This window comes from Miniopterus natalensis, chromosome 2 (assembly GCF_054644295.1).
Source record: "Miniopterus natalensis isolate mMinNat1 chromosome 2, mMinNat1.hap1, whole genome shotgun sequence".
Classification (NCBI taxonomy): Eukaryota; Metazoa; Chordata; class Mammalia; order Chiroptera; family Miniopteridae; genus Miniopterus; species Miniopterus natalensis.
In genome coordinates, this window is record NC_142082.1 from 15477090 (window position 1) to 15494737 (window position 17648).

General features: G+C 35.7%; 1 protein-coding gene across 1 annotated transcript in view; it reads right to left on the reverse strand.

Moving 5' to 3' along the window:
• TEX15 (testis expressed 15, meiosis and synapsis associated) overlaps positions 1-16044 on the reverse strand; it is a 46808-nt gene extending 30764 nt beyond the window's left edge. The window contains exons 1-3 of the mRNA XM_016208990.2: positions 15975-16044; positions 9122-9272; positions 4644-4809 (exon numbers count right to left, since the gene is read on the reverse strand). Of these exons, the coding sequence (XP_016064476.2) occupies positions 4644-4809; positions 9122-9260 (305 nt within the window). The 5' untranslated portion in view covers positions 9261-9272; positions 15975-16044. The remainder of the gene's footprint in view (positions 1-4643; positions 4810-9121; positions 9273-15974) is intronic.
• Positions 16045-17648: the final 1604 nt, after the last annotated feature.

Here is a 17648-nt window from a genome sequence, read left to right on the forward strand (position 1 = left end):
AAACAGGTTCTCTATCCTTTGCTCACTTTCTTCACCTTCTGGCACTCCTATGATGAATATTATTACATTTCATGTTGTCCCCCAGCACCCTGTTTTTTTTTTTGGTTTTCTGATTGATTTTTTTCTACCCTGTCTACTAATTTGCTGATCTGATCCTCAGCTTCCCCTAATCTGCTGTTTATTCCTTCCAATGTATTTTTTATTTCTGATATGACATCAGAAGCACTAACAACAAAAGCAAATAACAAGTAGGAGTACCTCAAACTAAAATGCTTTTGAACAGCAAATAGAAACAACTGATAAAAGGAAAAGACAAACAGAATTGGGGGAAAATATTTGTCAACCATATATCTGATTAATATCCAAAACACGTAAGGGATCCATACAACTCTATGGCAAAACACAAACAATTTGATTTAAAATGGGCAGAGAATTTGAATAAACATTTTTCCAAAGAAAATTTACTTATGGCCAACAAGTACATGAAAAGGTGTTCAACATCACTAATCATCAGTGAGTTATAAATCAAAACCATAAGGTATCATCTCACACCTGTTAGAATGGATATTCTCAAAATGACAAGATAGCAAGTGCTGGTAAGGTTACAGAGAAAAGGGAACCCTCACACATTGTTGGTGGGAATATAAATTGGTATAGTCACTGTGGAAAAGAGTATGGCGATTCCTTAGGGAAAAAAAAGAAAAATAGAACCACCATATGATCTAGCAATCCCACTTCTGAGTATGTATCTAAAGGATAGGAGATGAATTCACCATTTCAAAAAAATATCTGCATTCCCATGTTTATTTCAGCATTATTAACAATAGTCAAGACTTGGAAATAACCTACATGTTCATCGACAGATGAATTGATAAAAGATAATGTGGTATATATACAATGAAATATTATCCAGCCATAAAAAAGGAAATCCTTCCATTTTCAACAACATAGATGGATCTTAAGGGCATTATTTTAAGTGAAATAAATCAGAAAGAGAAAGAAAAATACCATTATGATCTCATACGTGAAATCTAAAAACATCCAACTCACAGAAACAGAGTACAATGGTGGATGTGAGGGCCTAAGGAGTAGGGGCACAGGGAAGATGTTCGTGAAGGTACAGGCTTTCAGATGTAAGTTCTCAGGATCCAAGTTATAGCATGGCAACTATAGTTAACGATATTGTATTGTAAACTTGAAAGTTGCTATAAGAATAGAGCTTTAGCCCTGGCCAGTGTAGCTCAGTTGGTCGAAGTATCATCCCACACACTGAAAGGCTGAGGATTCAATTCCTAGTTAGGGCACATTCCCAGGTTGTGGGTTTGACCCCCGACAGTTGGGGTACATATGGGAGGCAGCCAATCAATGTTTCTCCCTGTCTCCTCCTCCCTTCCTCTCTCTCTAGAATAGAAACATATCCTCGAGTGAAAAATTAAAAGAAAAACATATCCTCGAGAGAACTTTAATGTTTTCATTATACCAACAAAATGGTAATTAGGTGAGGTAAAGGATGTGTTACCTAACCTCACTGTAGTAAAACATTTTGCATGCATCAAATCATAGCATTGTACACCATAAACTTATATATCAATTATATTTTTAAAAAGGTGTAAAAAAAGGAAATTTCCTAACTCACACAAAAGGTCCAGATGTAAGATAGTGTATTAGTTTTCTATTGTTGCTGTAAAAAATTACCAGAAATGTAGTGGATTTAAACCAAGTTCATTATCTTACAGTTATGTAGGTCATAAGCCCAATATGGGTCTCATTAGGCTAAAATCAAGGTATCATCTGGACTTACGTTCCTTTCTCAGGCTCTAAGGGAGGATCTATCTTCTTGCTCGCAGAATTCAGTTACTTAGAGTTGGAGGACTAACATCAATTTCCTTGCTGGTTATTGGCTGAAGGCTGTTGTCAAATTCCAGAAGTTATGTTTTCCTTGGTCCATTACACCTTTCCTCCATCTTTAAATCCAGCAAAGTCAGGCTGAATCCCCCTCATACAACTTCCAAAACAACTTAAATCTTTCTTTTGCCTACCTGATATATTAAAAGGCCCATCAACTCCAGGACCGCAGACACTGTTGTTTTCTCCATCCAGCCCTGCTGCTTAGAGGTTTAGACTTTATGCCCCAGGACCTGGTCTTTTTCTGGCTAGCACTGGCTCAATAAACCCTTTCTTCTTAAGAAAAGTTCAACAGTGAAAGTTCTTGTTTAACACATCAGTATTGACTAGGCTTGACATCAGTAAGCCAATAAAGGTAAAGGGAATGGGATAAAGAATAGCTTAGTCTAAGTATGTAAGATGATTTAGAATTATTAGAGAAATTATAGCCTACTCATTTGATTACTCTTTATACACACTCTTCTTCCAACACTTTAAAAAATGCTCATGCCCACACCAAACACCTTCGATTCAGTTCACAAATGGGAATAACCCAAAATCTCATCCAGTTGTTGCTGCTAACTTCAGATCCATAATGTGAGTAATATGCTTTCATTTCAACAGGTGTGGATATAGATCCATATAGTCAATATTAGGCAATAAATGGCTACAAAATTAAGTTATCACCCAAAATACATTGTGGAGACAATTAAATTTGGAACACTGAAGAATGACACAAAAATGGTCAGTGTTAACTGGCCCTTACTTAGCACTTAGTTAGAATTCTTCACACTCAAAATTCCAAAGGCTAGTAACCATAGCAAAGTATTGTTTAGACAATGGTTGTGATTAGTAATTTGTCTATTGGCAACAAGACTCAAACCTTTCCATCCCCCAAGGCCCTGAATTTGGAGCTACCCTTACCTATTATATTCCAATTTGATAAATCAGTTTCTTCCCCCAGATTGCATTTAAAATATATCTTTACTATAAAAACTTGTAGTTCCACTTACCAGGTGGAAGGTGCACAAAAGGAGGTATTTGGGAAAGGTAGAAGGCAATATATTTGTGCTTTGTGCCATACTTACCTCCCATTAAATCTCTCCATTTAAACCCCATTCACATTAATACTGGAAAAAATTCTTTCCTTCAAGCTGTAAAGTGTTAGAAACATTCAAATCTGTGAAGAATTTTTGTGAGTTTATTTGAGCCAACAGTCTACACATGCTGGGAAGCAGAATCTCAACAGATTGAGATAATGTTCCTGAGAATGGCAGTTTTGTACTTTGTTTTATACATTACAATTAAAAAAGGAGATGAAAGTGGGTTACATAAAGTCCATTGGTGATAAATTAGGGAGGCGGGAGAAAGCGTGGGGCCACCTCTGGGATTGGATTAGAAGTAAAATGATAGACATACTTCTTTTACTTAGGTGGGTGCAGGATAGTTAATAGTCAACAATTAACTCAATAACAATGAGGGGATTTGTGGTCTCACAGAGTAGAGCGGTGCCTGTGTTTTGAGGAGTCTGGAAAAAAGAAAATTACTTTGACAGTCCAAAGATGTGTTACTGAAGATGCAAAAAGACAACAGACAGGCTCAGTTAAGGTAAAGACTGATGTTTGTCAAGGATGCTTTTAGTTAAAAAGTTTTAATTTCAGCCCTAGCCCGTTTTGCTCAGTGGTTAGAGCGTCGGCCTATGGACTAAAGGGTCCCAGGTTCAATTCCGGCCAAGGATGTTGGCCTGCAGACTGAAGGGTCCCAGGTTAAATTCTGACCAAGGGTATGTACCTTGGTTGCAGACTTGATCCTGGACCTTGGTCAGGGCACCTGTGGGAGGCAACCAGTCACTGATGTTTCTCTCTCTCCCTCTTTCACTCTCTTTGAAAAGCAATGGAAAAAATATCCTCAGGTGAGGATTAAAAAAAAAGAGTTTTAATTTCAGGCCATGCTTTGTGGTTACTTTAGGTCTCCGAGTTTGCAAGGCCGCCATGCAGGCCTTCCCTGAGCTAGTCAGGTGAGCATGTGGCCCCTTTTCGTCCACAAAGCTAATTTTGTAAAGCTGATCTGTGAAACTAGGCCACAAGCAGAAAGGCTCTTTCTGACCAAATCTGAATTTTAAAGGCTTCTTGGATCTAAGCAGAACATGGGCAAAAGCACTCCAATATCCTGATTTTTTTTGTACAGTTTCCCTCCAAACCACAGCTGCATGAAACATATGATCTGAGCTGTGGTTCTTATCAAAATAACAATGGAAAAGTGCCTTCCCAAAGAGGAGAAGGTGCACTTTTTAAAAACTGAGTGTCAAAAATAGTGCTTCTAGAGTAATAGTTAGAAATAGCCAGATATAATCCTGCCTAATAAAAACATCAACTCACTCTCTGAAGGGTTAAGAAAAGTTACTTTATAAATATTTTAACTGCTGTTTTATACAGCAGAAGGCACAAGGTATGTACAAAATTGGTGCTTAATGAATGTGCTGACGTATGCTTTTGAAAAATTTATCAAGATTAAAAAGTTAGGAGTGTCTGAAATCTGGCTAGTTAATGTATAAAACTTACTAATCAAATCTCACATTTAGCTTTTCACTATTACAAAAGGCTGTAAGAAGGCAACAAAATAATGAATAAAAATCTGTTCTTATTTTCTCAGTAATATTTATCAAACCTCAAATGGTAGAAACAACAAATTCATACAAGACTTCACAGTAAAGACAAACAAAAAGAAATCTCAAACTTCTTTAGGCCATAGTAACTTACCTCTTAGAAGTAAAATTTTTTTCCAGATCCTCATTGTGAACCAGTTTTGTATCCCCAAACTGCCATGACGACTGTAGATCACACTTTACATCAAGCCGGCACTGGTTAAGAGTATCATGTATGAAACTATACTCTCTAGTATTGGTGAAACAAGGTGACAAGTAAACTAAAGATAAAGAAAAGGACAAGTGGTTTATTTGTGTTTAAAATGATATCCTTGTACAATGACAATTGCATATCTGATCTACGACACAAAATAACCAAGTACTTGAGATTTTCCTTTCTTATGCTTGTTTTGGGTTTATCGTATGTTATTCTTTTTCTAATTTCTTAAGGTGGAACCTTAGATTACTGTTTTGAAACCCTTCCCATTTTCTAATGTAAGTATTTAGTGCTATAAATTTGTGAACGATGCTCTGTCCCTCAAATTTTGATGTTGCGTTTTCATTTTTATTCAGTCCAATTTATTTTTAATTTCTCTTGAAATCTCATGAATATTTAGAAACATCAATCTCTAATTTGCGTGTGGTCTGAGAACATATTTGTGTGACTTTAATTCCTTTAAATATGCTGAAATATGTTTCATGGCCCAACATACTATCTTGAGTATCAAATGGCAGCTTAAAAAATGTCTACTCTGCTGTTGTTGGGTAATGTAAAAATGTCAGTTAGATCCTGTTGGTTGACACTGTTTAGTTCTTCAATGTCTTTGCTGATTTTCTATATTAGTTCTATCAATTGTTGAGAGAGGAAAGCTGAAGTAATTAACTATAGCTTCTGGATTTGTCCATTTCTTCTTTCAGTTCTATCAATTTTGCTTTATGTATTTTGAAGTTCTGTTGGTTGGTGAATACACATTTAGGATTGTTATTATTAGTGGACTGACCCTTTCATCACTATGTAATATCCCCCTTTGTTCCTGATCATTTTCATCCCTCTGTAGTCTACTTTATCTGATATTAATATAGCCACTCCTACTTTATTTTGATTGGTTGCATAGCCTGTATTTCTCCATGTGTTTATTTTCAACCAACCTGTAGCACTGTATGTGAAGTGAATTTATTGACAGTATATAGTTGAGTCACATTTTTTTAATTCACTGTGTCAACCTCTGACTTTTAAAAGTATATTTAGATCATTTACATTTAATATAATTGATATGTTAAGGCTTAAACCTGCCATTTAATTGTTTATTTTTCCCTCAGCTGTTTAATTCTCTATTTCATATTCCTGCATTCCTATGGGTTACTTGGACATTTTTTAAATTCCATTTTTATTTATAATTTTTATTAAAAAGTTTTAATTCTGAGATAACTGTAGATTCACAAGTAGTTGTAAAATATAGTGCAGAAAGATCCTATATCCCATTTATCCAGTTTCCTCCAATGGTTAACATCTTGCTTTATAATAGTCTTAAATACTTCCTCTATATTCACTGAGAATAAGTCAGAAAATGCTATAATTTTGTTGTTGTTCATCGGTTTATTTTGTTCATTATATTCCACATATGAGTAAGATCATGTGATACTTGTCTTTCTCTGACTAGCTTATTTTGCTTAGCATAATACTCTTCACATCTCACCATGTTGTGTCAAGGTAAAGGATCCCTGGTTTTTACAGCCGCATAGTACTCTCTGGTGTAAATGTCTGAGAAGATGCTTGATATGATTTCAATCTTCTTGAACTTGTAGAGACTTGTTTTGTGTCCTAACACGTGGTCTACCTTTGAGAATGTCCCTTGTGCACTTGAGGAGAATGTATATTCTGCAGCTTTGGGGTGAAATGTTCTGTAAATATCAATTAAATCCATCTGATCTAGTGTGTCATTTAGAATCACTGTTTCCTTGTTGATTTTTTGTCTGGAAGATCTATCCAGTAAAGTCAGTGGGGCGTTAAAGTCCCCTACTATGACTGCATTGCTGTCAATCTCTCCTTTAAAGTCCTCCAGAAGTTTTTTGTTTTTTTTTCAGCCTGTGTGAGTTTTGTTCTGAGGTGGTTCTCTTGTAGACAGCATGTATTTGTTTTTTGAGTCTTGTTTTCTTATCCATTCAGCTATCCTATGTCCTTTGATTGGAGTGTTTATTACATTTATATTTAAGATTATCATTGATAGGTACTTATCTATTGCCATTTTATTTCTTTATGCCTATGTTTCTCATTCTCTATAGAAAATGCTGTAATTTTTGATCCAACTGTCAAATATAATTAGAAACCTCAAGAGGAGAATGATCTATATTTCTCTATATTTTTACTCTTTCTATTGTTCTTCCTTTGTTCTTAATGTTCGCAGCTTCTCTCTTTTGTCATTTTCTGTTTGGAGAACTTTGTTTAGCTGTTCTTTTAAGGTGGATCTGCTGATGAAAATTTTCAGTTTTACTTTATTGGAGAATGTCTATTTTAGTTCTACTCCTGAAGGATATGTTTTGCTGGGGACAGAACGCTGGGTTGACAGTTCTTTTCTTTCCACACTTGAAAAATGCTGTGCCATTTCCTCTGGGTTCCATAGTTTCTAATGAGAAATAAACTGTCAAATAATTTTTCTCCTATAGATAACATGCAGTTTCTCTCAAGTTTCAAGATTTTTTCTGTAGTTTTCAGAAGTTTGGTTATGATGTGCTGTGGCATGGACTACTTTGGGTTTATCCTGTTTAGGATTTGTTCAGCCCTCTGAATGTATAGGTTTATGCCTTTTGCCAGATTTGGGATATTTTCAGCCAATATTTCTTTAAATACTTTTTCAGCTCCACACTCTTTCTCTTCTACTTCTGGGATTCCAAGGACAAAGGTGTTAGATCTATTATTATTGTTCCACAGTTGCCTAAGGCTCTGTTAAATTTTTTGTTTTCTCTGTATTGTTCAGGCTGAGTAATTTCTATTGCTCTATATTCAAATTTGATGATTTTTCCCAATGTCTTCACAATTCTTCTCTGGACTCCATCCAAACAAATTTTTATATAAATTATTATATTTTTCAGTTCCAAAACTTATACTTGGTTCTTCATTACATTTCCCATTTCTCTCCTGATTTTCTATGTTTTTTATTTGTTTCAAGAGTGTTTATAATTGCTTGTTGAAACATCATTATGATGGCTGCTTTAAAAGCCTTGTCAGAGAATTTCAATATTTGTTTCATCATTGTGTTGGCATCTGTTGATTACCTTTTCTCATTCAAGTTGAGATTTTCCTGGGTGATAATAAGTAAGATAAGTATATTTAAATTACATTTTGGCCCTGGCTGGTGTAGCTCAGTTGGAGCATCACCCTGTACACTAAAAGGTCAGGGGTTCAATTCCCGGTCAGGGCACATACCTAGGTTGTGGGTTCGGTCCCCAGTTGGGACGCATACAAGGGGCAACCAATCAATGTTTCTCTCACACATCAATGTTTCTCTTTCTCCCCCCCTTTTTCTCTCTAAAAAACAACTCTCTCCCTCTTCCTCTCTCTAAAAAAAATCAATAAACATATCTTCAAGTGAGGATTAAAAAAAATTACATCTTGGTCACTGAAGTATTGTCAAGAGACTCTGGGTCACATTTAATCTTGTGTTTCAACAATCCTCTACTAAAACTGACCTGGTAGACTAAAGTGTGCCAGTAAGGGGAAGGGGTGTCAACTCTTCACCATCAGGCAGGGCTGAAGTCCTTGCTTTCCACAGGGTCTCCACTGATGCCCTGGGGGGATGCCTTGGTACCATGATAAAGGGGTGGAAGTCCACTTTCTTACTCAGCTTCCACTAACAGTATTGGAGGGGGACATACGCCTTGTTACAGGTGGGTGTAATAGATTTCTATACTTCCCACTTGGTCTTTACTGGCTCTTCTCCCAGAGAGAAGGATCGATTCATCACCACAGGGGAGGGGTGGAAATCCACTGACACTGCAAGGGCAGGGGATGGCAGGGAGGAGAACTTGTTACTGCCATGAAGGGGACAGACATAGGTGGAAGTCACCTTTGCTGACAAGGGTGCAGGGGCTGTGCCTCCCCCCCACACTGTTTTGCAGGAGCAGGGTGTTTACTGTCAAATAGGCTTCTATCTTTCTAGGAGGTCCCTTTCCCAGTCCTTGGCAAAAAACCAGACTTTTCTTGGGGCTTTTTGGTCTATGACAATTGGCATTCCTGGGTTGTGGGCATACCATCTGAGATAGGGAGGAAACGAAAATAAAATCCAGAGAACTTACTGCTATGTCATTCCTTGAGTCTCAGGGTCCCTAGCCAGTCTGTGGTCATCTCTCCACCTTTTGAAGTCTTCGTATGTTTGTTTTATGTATGATGTCCAGTATTTTTAGGTGTACTTAGTGGGAGGGACAGGAGACATGTCTATTTCATTTTGTGTGCAACCAAAAGTACATGTGTGTTTAAGGTATTAAAGGCCTTCCTTAAGCTAATTTTATAGTCAAAATAGAAGATAAACATAAACTAAGAAGCAGAGAAATAGAGTAATAGTTATGAAATAACCCCATCTTCCATAGAAATATTACCTTTCCCAGCTGTCCTCCTGATCTTGGGAATGGTAAATTTCTTCAAAGGATTGTCTTTTGCACCAGTAACTAAAAAAGATTCACTGGTTGAATTCATTTTCCACAGTGTTTTGTATTTAGCAATCTCTTTCATTTCCATTTTTTTGGCGGCCTAAAATCAATCCAAAGTTATTAAGCAAAAAGTTAATAAATATACAAGTGGCAATGGCAGTAAAATCATTTAAAAGTTCTTACATGTAATTAAATAAAGCTATATTCTTGGTCACACTCACAACAGGTTTCAATCTCAATTTGCAAGGTTAAATATTTACTTTAGAGTTTCTAATAGACTTTTTCCTTGTAATTCATGTAATTGTAATTGGGTAAGAAAAAGCTTCTGTGCTCCTGAAAGCTTAATAACTATCAAATACCAATTTTTTTTTTTTTTACTTTTTTACTAACATTTGGTAAAATTCTTGCCAAATACTCTACTTCTTACAGTATTTTTACTGGACACCTCTGTGAATAGACAATATTATCTAAATCAGAATCTCTGGTTTTGGAAGAAACTTACGAAAGTTGTAAGCCAACAATTATTGCATGGTTAACCCAACAACTGATGGCCTAAAACAGTCACTCATTGACTCTTGTTCCTAAGTTATCACTCTACAAATGGTTTAAGACATTATATATTATCATACTAGTAATAACAAATTCCTTTTCCTCCCTCCTCCCTTCTTTTCCCAACCCCTCTTCTCTCCTCCACATTGAATGATTCTTAACCTTTCAAGTAGAACTCATATTGGGTGTCAAAGGAAAGCTATGGAGCCCACCTATGCGTAAACATGTATTTTTCATACCATTTCATAATACAGTTCATAGGCCTCCTGTTATCTATCAACTGCTTAGCTCAAACATTACATCACAATCCAAAGTAAGAGCTGGCAAAAGTCCACAGAAGGATCATAAAGGATAAGATTCTACTGAAGGTTCATAAAGAATTTTCCACTCCACCTCCCTTCATGAAAGGTGATCTTGCAATCTCCCAATCAATCGTGGATCAGAATAGGGAAAGGACAGAGACATCTTTAGAAAAAGAAAATCAGTCTTTCTCTCATCTAGCCACATTAATAGACACTAGTGGTGTTGACTCCTAATAAGAATACACTTAAGACCTACCAGCTCCAGATAACTACCAACACTGCCATAGTCACCTGGTAGTTTTGTAAGGGGGAAAAGGGAGAATAATTTATTAAAATGACTTTATGACAAAAAACTCTTCAATCAATCATGATCTATACCTACTGCACACAAAGGTATACAATCATCAGTAGAAATAAAAACAAAACTACTTTTATTTCAACTGAACTTAAGAGAACTCTAGAGTTCTATTAATAAGATTTAACTATTATCAGTTATGAAAAGGTTTTCGAATGTAAGGCAACTCAGGATGACTGTCGATATATGAAGCATTACTGACAAAGTTTTTTTCACTTTTCTTTCAAACTTTTACATTCATCAGCTTGTTACCTTTAACATCTCTAAAAATTTGCTTTCTCTTTAACAACAAGTAACAATGCCTCAGTTTCAGGATTTTCTGGCAAATAGTACTGTTATGTTTTAACTTATTTTTATTATTACCTTTTGTTTTTGTGTGTGTTTTTAAATCCTCACTTGAGGATATATTTTCCATTGATTTTTTAGAGAAAGTGGAGGGGAGGGAAAAAGAAGGGGGAGGGGGAGAGAGACAGAGACAGAGAGACAGAGAGAAACATCAATGTAACAGACACACATCAATTGTTTGCCTCCCACCTGCACCCTGACCAGGGCTGGGGATCAAGTCTGCAACAGAGATCTGTGCCCTTGTCCAGGAATCTAACCCGAGACCCTTTGGTCCACGGGCTGAAGCTCTAACCACTGAGCCAAACTGGCCAGGGCTACTATTACCTTCTATTTGTGCCATATAATACTGATTTTCCATTTATTTTCCATCCCAAAATATACTTAAGTAAAAAATAAGTATTTTTAAATTACTGAATGAAATTTTTGTAATTATGGTATGCACATATGACAAAAATCATTCCTCTTCTAGTAATCTCAGGAAAGAGTTCTTGAACAATAATGATGAATAAATAATATTCTTGGAACTTCAGTCACAAACACATAAATTCTAAGCTCTTGAGAGTTCTAAACAGTTGAGACTAAGAATTACTTCTAATAAACAAAAGGTTAAATCAGATCATACGTATGATACACACTTAGTGAGATTAAGTCCACTAAGTGTATATTTTATGTGTATATATATTTTAGTCCAAATTTTCATTTGACAGATCAGGGGTTGGCAAAATACAGCTTGTGGGCCAAATCCAGTCCATTACCTACTTTTGTAGGGCCCACAAGATAAATGACAAAAAAAAAATCAGGAATAATATTTAATGTCACTTAAAAATTATGTGATATTCAAGGGTCCATAGTTAATGCAACACAGACAGACCTATTCCTTTATCTACTGTATGGATGCTTTCATATTACAAAGAGTATAGCTGAATAAACTGATACAGACATTATGGCCCACAAAGACTAAAATATTTACTATCTTGCCTTTTATGGAAAGTTTGCTAACTCCTGTTATAGATGAAGCAACTAAGTGTCAAAGAATTGAAATAATACTAGGTCTCATGATATCCATTTCAGGGCTCTTTCTCCTCCTACGCTCCTGTTGTCACAATGATCTCTACACTATATTCTGAATTTCATCCCTTAACCACTTTGCTTCTCTCTGTCTTGCTCAACAGCATTTAAATAGGCTCAAACCTGATTATTTAAAAAACAAAATAAAACCTACCAGGGCCATATTGCCCTTATCTAGATCACGTCCTACTTCCTCTTCAGTCTTTAATTTCCACCACCAATACTCGACCTAAACAGCAATCTTCAGTCATCCATGTCCACATCAGTCTCTCACTTACATTAGTACATTTCTGGTTCATAACTCGCTTGACTTCTCTACATTTGATACTCGACCAATCAGCTCTTCCAGAGCTTTGTGACTTCATAATCTTGACTTTTTAGCCACTTCTCAAGTAGTGCTTTCTTAGTCTCTTAATAACTCATCTTTATCTGGCCTTTATTATTGTTTCAATTTTTTTTTTTTTTTTACTTATATAAGCAAATATTCTCTTATTTTATCTTTGCAAATAATTAAAGACAGAATCTGATGGTTTTACTTTGCATTTTTCATTATTAGTGAGGTTGAGTCATCTCGTTTCTTTTTTTCTGTGAATCACTTGTTCCTTTTTCTCCATTTTTTTCTACCTGATAGTCTTTAAATGATTTATAAGAACTTTATATAGAAAGTAGTTCCTAATTTGTCATAAGTGTTGCAATATTTTTGTCTTTTAATTTTGTTTATGGCATTTTCCTCCCATAGAAGAACTTTAAGTGTAGTCTAATTTCTCAATCTTTAATTATACTGAGTTTTTATACTATCACCAGCAGTGTATGAGAGTTCCATTTGCTGCACATCCTGACTGACACTTGATACTGGCAGGCTTTAAATTTTGCCAGTCTGAGAGGGGCAAATTACATCTCACATGGTTATTTTGAATTTTCTCTGACTTTATTTAAAAATGTTTTTATTTATTTTTAGAGAGAGCGGAAGGGAGATAGAAACATCAATGAGAGAGAGATACATCAATTAGTTGCCTCTGCATACACCTGTGTTAAAACAAGTGCCTAGCCAACTGGAAAACAAAAACACAAAGCTGTGTTTTACTCTTTACACCAAAATACATTCCAAATGGATCAATCCACATCCCAATAAGAACAATGGACAAAAGACCTGAAAAGAAAAAGCACATATAGCCAATAAATGTATGAAAACATGCTCAATTAGTGAACAAAAACTAAAATCACAGTCAGTTATTCTTTCCACACCTTTCAGATCAGCAAATATTTAAGTTTGACAATATGCTGTAAAGGTGCAGAGCAACCAGAACTCTCATGTATACTTTTGGTAATCATATAAATTGGTACAGCCACTTTAGAGAGCAAAGAAATAAAGTGAAGAAATAAAATGGAGTTACTATAGTCAGGCTGCTAAATTACTATAATCAAGTAGGTTGAGGCATGAATAGATGATTCTATTCTTGTTCTAACTAGCCTGGGAACTTAAACTTTTGAACTTTCCAGTCTTGTTCACATATCCAGACCACCTGACATCCATTATCCAGACTGCCAGTCATTTAAAGGGTTACCATCTCCAATCCAGAGGCTAAGAATTCAGGACTTATTCTTCTCAAGAATGTACTTTTGACTGTAAGAATTCAGCTTTCCTTCCTTCTTTGGAACACTCTGGGTATTGCCTAGTCGTTTTCCTTGTTTGCAAACCCTAAAACCCTTAAATAAATCTTTATTGTTTATTTCTAGCCAAAGTTTCCAGACTTTTTGTAAGTTCATTGGACAGGGGAACAATCTAAATTCTTGGGCCTGGTTATAAGTAGCTGAGAGAAACCTGGATAAAGATTAATAGCTCATACTTATGACTTAGCAGTTTAACTTCTCACTTTCTTTCCAAATTGTCTTTATAAAGCTTGTTTGAAAAAGATTTTTTAAAAGTACTTATAATATAGTAGAGAAATTACTCTATACAGGAAATCAGAAGACATGGTTTTTTGTCCTGATTCTGCCACTAAATAAATGTCTGTCCCCAAACTTTACTCTTCTCATCAGCTTTCAGTAAGGCTTTGTTGTACTATAAACTATAAAATGTTTTGCCTTCTATACCTAGCCCTCTCTCTACCACTTTCAGATTCTACTTATATTTTCTCTGTGGTCCTACACACAGGCTTATATAAGAAATTTTATACTGTATGCAAGCTGATGCCATAAAGTTTTTTTAATCCTCACCCAAGGACATGTTTAGAGAGAGAAAGGGGGGAGGGGGAGAGAAACATTGATCAGCTGCCCCTGCCCCTGTATACTCCCTACTGGGGGTCAAACCCTGCAATCCAGGCATGTGGCCCTGACCGTGAATGGAACCGGCAACCCTTAAGTGCATGGGTCGACACTCCGGCCCACCTGATGCCATAAAAATTTGATAGCTTCATAAGTTAAACAGCCTAGATTCCTTCTCTAACTTTCAAACTACTTAGAAAACTTATTTGCCTAGAGTACTTCTGTCTATGACTATGGGAATTTTGCTTTTTTAAAAACAACAATAGTTGGCCAATTCCTATCCCAAGATGTTTTTTTCTAGAATCAACCAAATATAACCTAAAACCCATCTGATTAATACAAGGGTGACCAAATGTGGCAATACTACTTTTTTTTACATAGTAGGTATTCAATAAATGTTTTTTAAAAATTTATCTTTATTGTTGAAAATATTACAGATGTCCCTCCTTTCTCCCCCCATTGACCCCCTCCACCCTGCTCCTGTCCCTGCCCCTATACCTTCACCTCACTATTTTCTGTCCCCATGGTTATGCATATATGCATATAAGTTCTTTGGTTAATTTCTTCTGACTCCCACTCCCTGAGATCCGTTACTCTATTCCATGCTCCCATGTCTCTGGATCTATTTGTTCATCAGTTTATTTTGTTCATTAGATTCCAATATAAGTGAGATCATGTGATACTTGTCTTTCTCTGACTGGCTTATTTCGCTTAGCATAATACTCTCCAGGTCCCTCCATGCTGTCTCAAAGGGTAAGAGACCCTTCTTTTTTACAGCTGCATAGTATTCCATTATGTAAATGTACCACAGCTTTTTTATCCACTCATCTACTGATGGGCACTTGGGCTGTTTCCAGAACTTAGGTTATTATAAATAGCATTGCTGTGAACATAGGGGTGCATATATTCTTTCTGACTGGTGTTTCAGGATACTTAGGATATATTCCTAGAATTCAGATCACTGGGTCAAATGGCAATTCCACAATACTACTACTTTTGATTAAATATGTAAAAATCTGGCTACAAAATAACTATATTTCTTTCTTTTTTTTTTTCCCCCCATTTTTTTCCTTTTTTTGGTACTTTTTTTTTTTTAATTAAAATTTTTTTCCCAATTACAGTTGACATTCAATATTATATTAGTTTCAGATGTACAATAATGTGGTTAGACATTTACATAACTCACAAAGAGATCCCCCTGACAAGTCTAGTACCCCCTGACATCATACATAGTTATTACTATATTTTTTATTATATTCTCTATGCTGTACTTTATATCCCCATGCTAAGTTTCTTTTCCTACTTATGTACTGGTTCAAAAAGCAATTCTAAATCTTGAGTACTACGAATGTTCTAAGCAATATTTGCATATTGGCCTGACTTTCCAAATTAGGTATTCAAAGATTCAATACCTATGCTAAATTAAGGTGAATTTTATATGGGCTGAGGTTCTCCACTGGATTATAATTTACCCATTAAAAAAAAAATCTTTATTGATTTCAGAGAGAGAGACAGAAACATCAATGATGAGAGAGTCATTGATCGGCTGCCTCCTGCATGCCCCCTGCTGGGGATCGAGCCTGCAACCTGGCATGTGCCCTGACCAGGAATCGAACCTCCATCTCCTGGATCCTAGGCCGACACTCAACAGCTGAGCCATGCCCAGCCAGGCTACCCATTTTTCTATCTTCTGTACCAACCATAGCTCCTTACAAAATAAGTACCCAAAGGATAAATATGTACATACTCGAAAAGTATTCCAATGTATAAAAAATATATACATTCTTCATGCATCCTTTTAAATGCCAAGTTATTTATACATCAATTATAAAGAAGTGTTTACCCAAAGTGGGTTGAAATAAATCAACACAGTAATATAAGTAATAGCAGAAACAAAGCCATTATTTGAAATACTTACCACTCTTCAATGAAATCTACCATCATATGATTACGATCAGGACTCAGTCCATACATGGAAAGTGACAAAAGAATATCTACCAAAAAAAGAAAAAGACAAGAATATGTAGAGAATTACGGTCAGAAAAATCTCTTAAAAATTTTTTAAAAATTGATTTTAGAGAGGGAGGAAGGGGGAGAGAAAGGAAAACATCAATGTGAGAGAGATGCATCAATTAGTTGCCTCTGCATATGCCCAGACTAGCAATCGAATCTGTACCCCAGGCATATGCCCTGACCAGGAATCAAACCCATGACCTTCCAAGTGCATGGGGCGGTGCTCCAACCAGCTAAGCCACACGGGCCAGGGCTCTGAAAAATCTTTTTATTGTCCTCTCTCTCTGTTCATCTTTTTTCCTGATTTCTGCTTCCCTTTTGCTCCTATTTCATTTTCAGGGAAGGAGGGATCTGTTTTCTCCGTGTCCCAGTGTCTTCTCTCTCATACCCTTACATTCTTTTCTACTCTCTCACTCTTTCGTCATTACAGCCTTCGCTTTCTCTCACTTCAGTACATTCTCATCTGCTATTCAGAATCAGCTCGCCACTTTCAGGCAGCCATCTAGCAGAGAAAATGACATTGTGACAGATGAACTTGCTCTTGGATTTTTATATATTGCCAAAAAAAAAAAACCCGCCCCAAAACCCATCATACTAAACACTAAGTAACTGATAGTTTTATATCAGAATTTTAATTAACAGTCACTGTATACAGTTATGATTCATGCTATATACCATACAGGTAATTTATACAGAGTATCTCATTTAATCTTCACTAACTGGTAGTATTATTCCTATTTTTCAGATGAGGAAACTTAGGCACTTAGAAAGTTTAAGAAACTTGCCTAAGGTTACTCAACTGCTAAATGGCTTTACCCAATCCAAACTTGAAGTCTGGATTCTAAACCACTACACCATCTCAATCAGTTCTTACATTTCTTTTTAGAGGCATTTAACTCCTGACTCTGATTGTATTGCCAATGAAATAACAACAAACTATAATTAGTCCAAATCTTAATGACCTGTTATAACAAGCTTCATGTTTATGTCTTGATTTCAGGATAATACTAAAACACCAAAATACTACTACTGATTCCATGGTAATAAATATATGGTACTAATCCATACCTTAAATGCTATACATTCTTTAAAAAAAGATACTTTTTTATTAGTGAAACATCCAGCAAAATTTGGGATTGTCTCCAAATTCTAGATTCTTTCTTTTCTCCAAGTTAAGCATTCAAGAAAATAAAAAAGGAATTTAAAACAGACATTGTAGATGCATATATAAAAAAGAAAATATCACTACTACACATTTTAAAGCTCAGTATATAAACAAAAGAACATCTCATGCTTAACATCTCATATTATTTGCCTATGTTTTACTAAAGTGCTTTAATGAAGTGTCACTGACCAGGAGACCCAAAGAAAGAAAAGTAGAGAATATTTTTTAAATTGGGGTAATTATACTCATGAAATCTAAGGGTACTAAGGATGAGAGACTGGTATATAATGAAATATCAAATAATTTGGGAACTAGAAATTCTGAGCAATTTGACAGTGATGGCCTCTATCCCTCACAAATTCCCATGATGAGAGCTGGCATTCACTAAGAATATCAATAATGGTATAAAATATT